General features: G+C 41.0%; 1 protein-coding gene across 1 annotated transcript; it reads left to right on the top strand.

Moving 5' to 3' along the window:
- Positions 1–1984: 1984 nt before the first annotated feature.
- On the top strand, positions 1985–8051 carry dusp6 (dual specificity phosphatase 6). The gene is made up of 3 exons (XM_038280472.1): positions 1985–2813; positions 3310–3747; positions 5967–8051. Exons 1-3 carry the CDS (start codon positions 2411–2413, stop codon positions 6278–6280), a joined length of 1155 nt encoding a protein of 384 aa, XP_038136400.1. The 5' UTR covers positions 1985–2410; the 3' UTR covers positions 6281–8051.
- The last annotated feature ends 3458 nt before the right edge of the window (positions 8052–11509 follow it).

The raw sequence follows: 11509 nt of genomic DNA, 5'->3' as shown, positions 1-11509 counted from the left end.
TAGAAGAAGGGTGAAAGGCAGAGAGCGGGGGGGAACCAGTATGCTGAAAGAGACCTGAATTCATTTGAAGGTGAATAGGAACAGCTTGGTTTCTTTCATTGCGACTTCTGTCATGCCTGAGGAGGTAGCAGTGGTGGAGGCAGTTTGCAGGCCAAAGGCCAATGTTAACTTTGGAGCCCCTACACACTTCATATGCTAACAAACAGCAACTCCTCCAGCCCGGATGCCTAAAACAGCCGTAGTACTACAGTTCAGACAAAAAACACCGAAAAACAAACAAGCTATTGAATGTGTCCAGCTCACTTTAGATTTTGAACATTTAGTACCTGATCTTCAGAAGGTTTGGATGTCTTAAAACAGTGGAAAAATGTTTGTACACGCAGAGTAGATCTTCATAGAAGGTGTAAAGTGATTTGTGATTTTAATTCAGTAGAAACCTGTGGAGGACCAGGAGAGTCAGTGAAAATAAAATACAATTATTTCAAATTCGTCATTTAAAATCATACATTTTTATTTAATACTAAAAACACGTTTGCACCTTATTTTTCCATTTCTAAATACAGACAGAAAAAAAATACTATTCATGAATTTGATTTAAAAAATACTTTACCCTCTTTACTCTTAATGATTTCCCTTTTCCATTTAACTTTTGCTAATGGGCTGTTAATAAACTGGTGATAATCTGTTAACAATTTTTATATAAGCTGTTACTAAATGTTATTAAGCCGTTTCTAAGCTGTAGCTAAACTATTAATAGGATTAAGATGGACTAATAATACACTGAAACTAAAATGTTAAAAAGTTGTTGTTGGGTTTCAGAAATAGTAAATACAATTAAAAAAAAGGTTTTCTGCAATTCACAGATCTCTTCACCTGTTCACAACACAAACCTCTTCTAAGCCTATTAACAATAAATGGCATCAAAAGAGCGTGGTGAGACCTGGAATGATGCAGAGATCAAGGCTTTAATTGATATTTGGGTGGAAGACCCTATGCAGTCAGATAAGTTCCTGAATGTTATGAGCGCCACCATTTTTGTTTGTGTGCTTCTATGCTCTATTTGTGTGTCTGTTTCTGCCTCAGCAGAAGGCCACTCACTGAGCCTGGTTCAACAGGATGATTCTAAAAGGGAGTTTTTCCTCTCCACTGTTGCAGCATGCATGCTAGCAAGGTGTGAGGGATTGATATAGAGTCAGTGACACAATGCAAATATCCACTGTTGCCGCATGCAATAAAAAAAAAAACAACCTGCAAAGTGAATGACAGGATACATGATTTTCCTTAGAAAATGTTCAAGCAATGTGACCGTATGAGCTAACTGATTTCTCTTTGGTGTTATTTAAATATAGTGAAATTATTTAATTAAATCAGTAATACATTAATGTAACCCATCTAAGCAGAATTATTGGAAATAGAATAATCCAACTAATTAAATATGTTTGATTTAAAAAAAGTTACTTTGTGATTTTGATCAAACTTTATTTGTATGGTTTGTATTTTACAATTATAGTTTTAATATGGATTTCACTTATTTTCTAAAAAGTAGACAGCTTTGTTTCTTTTAAAAAGGTTCCTGTGTGCCTTATCCTTTTCTGTTCCCACATCTAAAAGAACGTGGTGGGTTAAAGGCCCAAAACTGCTTTTAGCCCAAAGACACAAATCCTCCTAAATCCAGCCCTGCATTACACCATTTGCTAGTCCTTTTTCCTCCTCTGACTTTGGGCCATTCTCCCTCCTTTCCTCCCCCTCCCTCCCTCTTTCCTCCCTCCTTTCCTTCCTTCCTTCCTCCTCCCTGCAGCACTGCTGTTTGTTTGTACTCGCTCCATCCGGAGCCGAAATTCCTCTCCGTTTTTGTGAATGACAAACTCATTAACAATTCATCAACGCTAGCCGCTCTATCCGGCCCCCGTTTCCAAGGCGACCGCCGCTGAGCTCCCTCTGATTGGTCCGCCGACAGACCGTATCCAATGAGGACGCCTGGTGTCTGCAGCCATTCAGCAGCCTGGCGCCGCAGAGGACTCCAGCAGCCTGCCGAGCTTCTATTCACAACGAGCCGAGGAGGAGGACAGCGGGAAGACATTTCCTCACAATAATCTGTAGTTTCACTCTGGATTTTGTTTATTTTGTGCAAAAACAAAAATAATACGGAGGCTGGAAAGCGGCTGCGCCTGGAATCGGTGGAGTTATTATATAAGAGCAGAAGGAGGCCGCTGTGACTCATTGATAAATAAATCGGACTCTTCAGGCAGATGCATGAATGAGCCTAAATACCTTTCGCGTTTAAACTGATTTTTCTTTTCCTAAGAAGAGATCACATCTCACGTTTCTGTTCCTTTGAGCATCGGCTCGGATCGAAACCAAATTTTACATTTCTTCCCTGAAAACTGCGTTTTTCAACTCCTGCTTATAAATGCTTGACAAGCTCAAGCCCGTTGTACAGATCGACTCGGTTATGGCGATCAGCAAGACGGTGAGTTGGCTCCGGGAGCAGCTGGAGAGCCGCAGGGACGGCCTGCTGGTGATGGACTGCCGGGCCCAGGAGCTCTACGAATCCTCGCACGTCGAGACGGCGATCAACGTGGCCATACCGAGCCTGATGTTGCGGCGGCTGAAGAAGGGCAACCTGCCGGTGCGCTCCCTCCTCACCGACGGAGGAGACCGAGAGAGGTTCGTCCGCCGCTGCAAGACTGACACCATCGTGCTGTACGATGAGTACAGCCGGGAGTGGAACGAGAATGTGGATGGAGGGTCGGTGCTGGGTCTGCTGCTGAGGAAAATGAAGGACGAGGGCTATAAGGCCTTTTACCTGGAGGGTGAGTGGGCTCCATTCACATTTTTACACTCATTCATGTCCGATCTGTACGGAAGAGGACTAGGGCCGCTGAAAAGATTAAAAAGAGTTAACTGATTTTTCAATTTTTTTCTGTTTAATATGGGAAAAAGTCAGAATTCTGAGAGAAAAAAATCAGAATTCTGAAAATATAATTAAGAATTCTGAGAAAAAAGTCAGAATTATAACAAAAACCTCAGAATTATGAGAAAAAAGGCAGAATTCTTAGATTTACGTCAGAAAGTCAGAATTCTGACTTTTTTCCCCCATATTAAACTGAAATAAAATTTAAAAATCGGTTAACTTTTTTTATTTTTTCAGTGGCCCTAATCCTCTTCCGTAGATTTGTTTGGCTGTATTAGAGCCTATTGGTTTTATTCCTATATTCATGAAACAGTTTTTGTACTTTGTCCACTTCATACGTTGACAATGCATGTTTTGCATCTCAATGTGAAGTTTATTTTGACTTTCTTTTAAAGGTGGCTTTAGCAAATTCCAGGCTGAGTATCCAGCTTTATGTGAAACCAACCTGGATGGATCCTTTACCAGCAGCAGCTCCTCTCCCACCTCTACCCAGGTGCTGGGCCTGGGCGGCCTGCGCATCAGCTCCGACTCATCCGACATCGAATCGGACATCGACCCGAGCAGCGCCACGGACTCAGACGGCAGCCCGCTGTCCAACCCGCAGCCCTCCTTCCCCGTGGAGATCCTCCCGCACCTTTACTTGGGCTGCGCCAAAGACTCCACCAACCTGGATGTTCTGGAGGAATATGGCATCAAGTACATCCTCAACGTGACGCCTAACCTGCCCAACCTGTTCGAGAACGCGGGGGAGTTTAAGTACAAGCAGATCCCCATCTCGGACCACTGGAGCCAGAACCTCTCCCAGTTCTTCCCCGAGGCCATCAGCTTCATCGGTAGGTCATCCTGACAGAAAACTGGCTGCTAAGCTTTTCCTCATTTAGGGGTTGTTGATCAGGGGTTCCCAAAGTGGGGGTTGAGGCCCTTTAAACCAACTTGTGGGTCATCAGTTGGTTCTCTCAATAATAGTGATGTGGTTCCTTATGGAGGGCCAAACAAACACTACAGGCTTCTTACATACAGATAGATGAAAAACAATACCTGTTTGTTTTTAGAAACAATAGGTGAAAGGGTGTACAAATGTGAATTTTATTCACGAACATCTGATTACCAAAGTTTTGTATCGACAAGATCTAGATGAAGATTATAAAATGTGCAATGTTTTGTGGTATTAGTGCACAACCTATCAACACTAGAAATCATTTTCAACCACCTAAAAAATGATACATTAAATCAGCTGTTGTTGTAATAACATAGGAATGGCAAACAGCATTATTGTCGGAGTATGAGTCTGCACACCACCCCATTTAAAGGACAGCTAACTAGGTTAACTGTTTGAACCAAGTGAAAACTTTCTAATTTAAAAGAAATCCTTAGTTCAGAATGTCATCCATTAATTGCTGTCTTGGGTTTGGAAGAAAGGAGGAAATCTTTACATATTCTGAAGAGAGTCTGTGGAAAACCAGAGAGATTATCCACAGATTAGATTCAATAAAAAACTAAACACAATGGAGGAAGTAGTAGTAAAAAAAAAGTGAATAATTTTATTAATATATGTTTTATAGTCTGTCTGGAGGTTCTCAGGCTCTTATTGTGCAATTTAGATTAGATGAGTTGTCCCTGGCTTTTGTCTTATCAGGCAGGAACACGCAGGGCAGGCAGATTAAGGCCACCATGCTGAAGCAGCAGTACAAGTGTGCCTCTGATGGTGAAAGGGCTAAAACGCCCAGAGTACGAGTGATTTGACTTCAATGGGGGACATCCTGGGCTATCTGTGGTCCCGGGGCTTGTGTAATAGCAGCACAAAGAGCAGCGTTGAAAACAGGGGGGGGGGGGGGGGGGGGGGGGGGGGTAATTCGAGTGCAACAGGAAGGAAGTGGCATTGAAAGTAATCTAGGACATGAGCACCCCTCCTCTCCCTATCCCTCTTCTTCCTCCGCATAACAAAAGGAGCCATTTACAAGGCCTGTTGACATCCTGTTTGCCTTGACAGGGTGCCCTCATGACTCTTAGATTTACACGCTCAAATGGCACCATTGTCACACCAACCCTGGGCAAGCGGAAGAATGCTCTAATAGACTGTAATAGTCAATTTCCCAGCCAGCTATTCCAGGACCAAACAAGGGAGAATGTTGATGTTTTTTTTTTGTGCTGTCGCTCCTGGTTGTTCATAGACACCACTGACAGATAGACAGGGTGAAAACTTTTGACTTTTTTTCCCATGCATGGATGTCAGTCCTCCTCTAATCCGAGGCGGATGTTTATTATGCTCTTTAGTAGTGTGGGTAGATAACTGAATCATCAGCGTCACAATGCAAAACAAGGTGAAAGGCCAATGGTATGGAGGGAATTTTTTTTCCATTATTAGTGCGAACAAAGAGGATGTCTTTTAGATGAAAATTCGAAGGAAAGAAAACAAACAAAAAACACATTTAGTAAATGCATATTTAAAAAAAAAAACGGAAGTGAATCTTTGAAATGCAAAAATGGATTTTGATAGTAACTTGTTTTTTTAAGTTGCATTCTCTTCACGTCGGGCTTTCCTCTGGAGTGAGGAAATTCACATTTCTATTGGTCTGTTGGACATTAGCAGCAGCTTTTTTATTGGTCAAGATTGAGAGTTCATTTTGGGCTTGAAGGAAGAGACTCTGATCTGTAAAATGCACCTTAAATAGAAAGAAATTCATAAAAATCAATCAGATAAAGAAACTTTTTTTAAAATAACCTTTTACATTATGTAAGTTTTATTTGGTAAAAACAAAAAGAAAAACAAATATTAGAAAACAGAAAGATTTTTTATTAGCATTATTAGATTTATTATTATTGCATTTTTGATTAATTTCTATTTACAAGATGTGTTCTTTCTCTGCAACAAATAATGGAACGAAAGTCACTCCATACAACCTCTGAACTTTAGGAGCATAAATTTGTTTAAAAATGTCAAACTGTGAAAACAGAGCCAAATTAATTGCATTCACCATTTCTTTTCCATCCTCATGTTGCGGCTTTCACCATCTCGATATTAACCGTAATCTTCTTTCTCTTTGCAAACCAGATGAAGCTCGGGGTCAGAAGTGCGGCGTCCTGGTCCACTGCTTGGCCGGCATCAGCCGCTCAGTCACCGTGACGGTGGCCTACCTTATGCAGAAGCTCAACCTGTCCATGAACGATGCCTACGACATTGTGAAGATGAAGAAATCCAACATCTCCCCCAACTTCAACTTCATGGGCCAGCTCCTGGACTTTGAGCGCACGCTGGGCCTGAAGAGCCCTTGTGACAACCGTCTGGCGCCTCCAAGCCAGCAGCTGTACTTCACCACCCCCACAAACCACAACGTCTTCCAGCTGGACCCCCTACAGTCTACGTGAGGTCTGCCTACAAGCGCCCCTCTAGCTCAATTGTTTCCTCTGCTTTGAAAAAAAAGTTTCAAAAAATCTTTTCTCCATCATCTGCTTTGCGGAACTGGCTCTGGATCCTGATGCAGCTGTTTTTTGGGTGGGAGGGTGACAGCTGCTGAGTAGAAGTGCTAGAGCAGCCTGGTCAGTACAGCAGCTGCTGCTGTCTGAGTGAGGATGGACAGTTAAAGCAACAGAATCATTAAAAAACAAAAAAAAACTCCTACTTTCTACAATCATATTCCGGTTGAACTCTTGAGGTATTTCTTCTATTTTTCTTGTTGTATCCAAGAAAAGCGAACAAGAGCTGTATGTTCTGCTTCAAAGATCCTAGGCTGGTGTGCCAAAGAGACCTGATTGCTCAGACTGGACTGAAAACCATTTTGTATATTTTGTTTTGGGGTTTATCGCCCAGGACTTGGGGGTGCGTTGCCCTCCTTCATCTTCTGTGAAGAATCGCCTGTGTGGGGTAAAGCACCCCAGCTTTAGAAGGCACACAGTATACTGGACTGATTTTTACACTTTTCAAACATTTATACTGTACATTGTGTACATATTTTAATGTAAGAGAGAGTACGTACCCTTTGGAAGCAGGTACTAAAGAATCTGTATTTCATATTCTAGTTTTATGTAAAGCTTTCCAACTGCATACCGTTCATTATTCTTACGTTGATTATGCCAAAAAATCAAAAAGGCTTTCCAAGAATTGTTCAGAAATGTGTACATGTGTAATATATCTATATGTATATATCCATATTGCTTTATGTATCAATTCAGCCAACCGGCCTTTTTTTTATTATGTTTTATTTTTGGCATTATTTTTGCACTCTCCCCTCTCACAAAACAGTTGTTTGCCTTACACACATTCACAAGTTTTGTTTCACTTTATCCTTCTAGGCTTTAAATGTTTTTCTGCTTTGTATCCAAGTCCTGATTTATTGTTCAGATTTTCCTTTTAAGTTTTGGAGCATCTTTAATGATAGCTTGAATCAAACGGACAACCGTGAGCGGTCCGGGTCTAGGTATGGAGCTAAATTTGGGCCATAAAATTTGTTTTAAAAAACTGTTTTTTTTTCTTTGTAACCATAAAAAACTTATTGGAAACGAACAAAAAAAAAAAAAAAAGGATATGAAACATTTTAAATGAAAAAGAAAATATTTTAATTAAACTGGATATTTTTTTAGAAACATTTTTGCAGCTTTAAGTTTTGTTTTTTCAGTTACAAAAATATTAAAATATGTCTTTGAAGCATAATCAACCAGTTGTGTTTATTCGACTGGTTAAAAAAAGACACTTGAGTCTTATATATATATATTTTTTAAGTATAGATTTTTTCTTGAGTTTAAAAAAAAATATTGTTCAGATTCAAATATCCTGTCCTCTTTCTGAAGTTTTCTTTCAGCCTTTTTCACTTTAAGAGAAAAAAATTCAAATTATTTATTTTCAGTTTAAACAAAAGCATCTTTTTGAACTAACTTTATGGCACCCATTTAGCTCCGTACTGATGTAGACAATCCTACCCCCCTGCACAAGGGTTAAATCTGAAGTGTGGTCAAAGCTTCTTCAGGGTAAACATTTTGAAATGCAGTTTTGAATTTATCAGGATTGTGAGAAGTGGAAATTAGAGTTTGAAATACGAAAAAAATACGCCTTTCAGATGTCGCCATGTTGGTGATCCCCCCACTCCTCCCTTCTGAATGTAGAAGAAAGATAAGTTATTAATAAATTGCTATTTTGTCTACAGTTTCTGCCTCTTCTGGTTTGCTTTTTCTCTAACTGACAGGCTTGTTGGAGTTTGGTCTTCGCTCTCAGTCACACGTTTATGTAAGTGTTTCATCACAGCTGAGTGTTAAACAGCAGGCCCCAGTCACGACAACACAAACAGTTGCAAATTAACTGCAGCGCTTGAGACACTTCCACATTTGTTTTTTGGTTGTTGTTTTTTTAGGTTTTTTTGCGTTCAGCTCCAGAGCTAGAATTAATTGTCACATGACAGGTTGCTGTGAACTGATCTTCTTGGTTAAAAAAATAAACAAACAAACCGCAGAGAGCTGCTGAACAGGTGCAAAGTGATTGGAGCTAAACTGGTTTTTCCAGGTGCCGGTTTGCAACGAGTTCACCTCTTCCTGGAGGGCGGGGCTTGCAGGTTTCAGTCCTGAAATGGAGCACAAAGTACATAGATGTATTGTTATTTGATAGCAAGAGCTGCAACGTGTACCTAAAATGACCTGGAGCATCTGGATGAGATCATATTCGCGAGGCGAGGAGCTTGCATTCCCACACCAGCAGCCAGTTGCCTTCAGGTTGTTGCACATGCTTAAACCAGCTGCATTGTGTATACAGAATAATGCAAAGGATTACATGGTTTCCTTTTTTGTTTTTTGCAATGTGAAGTTCAAAAAGTATTGTGTGCATTTAAGTTCATATCTGTTGTGGTTCGTCGTTTGCATAACCACCTTTAGGAAAAACCTTTTGGGTCAAGCAGCTTTATTCAACCAGAGCTCGAGAAGCTTGTTCTGCCCCCCTTTGCAAAATAGCTGAAGTTAGTTTAGAAGAACATCTATGAGCTCCAGTTTTCAAGTTTCCACAGATTCTCAGTTTAATTTAGATCTGGCATTAGCCAAGGCCGTTCTGACGCATGATCCATATACTTTGATCTAAAATCAATCACAGAAGGGCTCAAAACTTCAAAGATGTACTACATCCTGAGCCAAACAGGATTGTTTATTTTTTCAAAATATAACCTATAGCTGTGGAAAGATGCACATCAGTACATTTACTTCTGCCTTATTCATCTGTATTACTTAGAGTAGTTCATCATCAGAGGTGGGTGGAGTATTTAAAATTAGTTCTCAAGAAAAAATTGCTCTACTTTATCATATTTTTACTCAACTAAAAGTAAAAAGTAGCCAGCCAATACATTGCTAAACAGTAGAAGAGAAAATAGTAAAAAGGCTACTTAAGTAGTGTTTAACTGATCATAGCTTCTGATTTAAGGATTTGAAAATTATGTAAATTAACAAAACAGATAAAGTTATCTGCAACTTTTGAAAATGATATAAACAAACAGAACATTCAGTAATTACACAATAATTTCAGCTAGGATAAACGTTTCAAAATGTATTTTCCAAGACATTCTTGCTATAAAATATCTGACCTCATTACAGATAGTATGTTATGTATGTAGGTTGGATTAGTGTAAGGTTCCTGCCTGTAACATGATACAGGAAACTGTTTGCTGCATTTCCACTTGACGTCCAAATGAAATGGCAGGATCAGCAAATAGAAAATAATGAAGCTGGAGATTAAAATGGAAGTGTTACTTAGGCAAACCCTGTAGGTTTGTTTCTAGTGTGTTTTTGCTTAAAACAAGCCTGATAATCATTTACTCGTGATGGGTAGGGTAGCCAGACATTTTACTCACGTATGAGTAGTGATACCTCATCATATAATTTCTCAAGTTAAACTAAATTGTACGATGCAGAAAATAATATATATGTTTCTCAAAAATTTGCTTAAGTAAATGTAACTGAGCGTCTTAATGTTAATGGTTTTCTAATACAAGTCTGTACAACAGAACATGCAGATCATCTATTGAAGGGGAGTTAGATATTCTACTTCCTGGGTCTACTCATGTCTTGAAAGCATTGAATAGACGCAATGTGTTTGTCTTCAATAGATATTATGATCAAAAATCTGGTGAAGATTCTCAGTCATCCAGATCATAGTCATTCCGAAAAAGTAAAAAAAAACAATCCACTGGACTTTGTTTCCGACTTTGAAGACGTTTCGCTTCCCATCCAGGAAGCTCAATCCAAAATATCAGAAATAGCATTGAGTTTTATTGAAATACTGTATAAAGCCTCAAACTCTTTTCCTCTTCCTCCATCTCTTTACAATCGGTAGAGATCAAACTAACATCTGTGCGCAGTGCTACTGCAAATCCCTTTGTGACATGGAAAATATATGTACACTCTACTCTCCTACAGTCCCCATAGTAATGCATTTAGAATCCTTATTCAAATAGAGTGATCAGTACCATTGTTAGACCTTCTTTCATTCATTTCATTCACAAGTACGTTACCTGCAGCACCCCCGCTAATTGTGCATGTCATTTTTTTTACACAAGCATTTAACCTCTCTTATTTGGGATTCTGTGGGTGAGGTCGCCGAGGTGGTTAAAAAGCTCCTTGGTGGCAGGGCCCCGGGGGTGGATGAGATCCGCCCGGAGTTCCTTAAGGTCCTGGATGTTGTAGGGTTGTGTTGGCTGAAGCGACTCTTCAACATTGCATGGACATCGGGGGCAGTCCCCCTGGATTGGCAGACTGGGGTGGTGGTCCCCCTATTCAAAAAGGGGGACCGGAGGATGTGCTCCAATTACAGGGGAGTCACACTCTTAAGCCTCCCCGGCAAGGTCTATTCAGGGGTGCTGGAGAGGAGGGTCCGTCGGATAGTCGAACCTCGGATTCAGGAAGAGCAGTGTGGTTTCCGTCCTGGTCGTGGAACGCTGGACCAGCTCTACACCCTCAGCAGGGTCCTGGAGGGTGCATGGGAGTTCGCCCAACCAGTCTACATGTGCTTTGTGGACTTGGAGAAGGCGTTCGACCGTGTCCCTCGGGGGGCCCTGTGGGGGGTTTTCCAGGAGTACGAGGTGCCGGGCCCTTTGATACGGGCTGTCAGGTCCCTGTATGACCGGTGTCAGAGTCTGGTCCGCATTGCCGGCAGTAAGTCGGGCTCGTTTCCGGTGAGAGTTGGACTCCGCTAGGGCTGCCCTTTGTCACCGATTATGTTCATTACCTTCATGGACAGAATTTCTAGGCGCAGCCAAGGTGTTGAGGGGATCCGTTTTGGTGGCCTTAGGATTGCGTCTCTGATTTTTGCAGATGATGTGGTCCTATTGGCTTCATCAGGTCGTGATCTGCAGCTCTCGCTGGATCGGTTTGCAGCCGAGTGTGAAGCAGCCGGGATGGGGATCAGTGCCTCCAAATCGCCCTCCTTCCTGTTTGTTTATCAGGTTTAAGGCTCTTACAGTCACTGGTGCAACACTCTTCCATGTTTAAAGAGGAAAATAGTTGGGATGGGACTGGGGACCCTCGCATCTGCTTTTGAATATATCTCCCGGCCAAAGTAGCCTTATAAATCTTATGAATAAAAGCACACCCATGTATACACCACAGGGATAAGGATCTAGATGGGGGTGT

Source organism: Cyprinodon tularosa, unplaced genomic scaffold, assembly GCF_016077235.1.
Source record: "Cyprinodon tularosa strain WSP-4 unplaced genomic scaffold, ASM1607723v1 ctg160, whole genome shotgun sequence".
NCBI lineage: Eukaryota > Metazoa > Chordata > Actinopteri > Cyprinodontiformes > Cyprinodontidae > Cyprinodon > Cyprinodon tularosa.
Note: the sequence above shows the minus strand (reverse complement) of the source record. Positions and strands in the feature narration are given on the sequence as shown.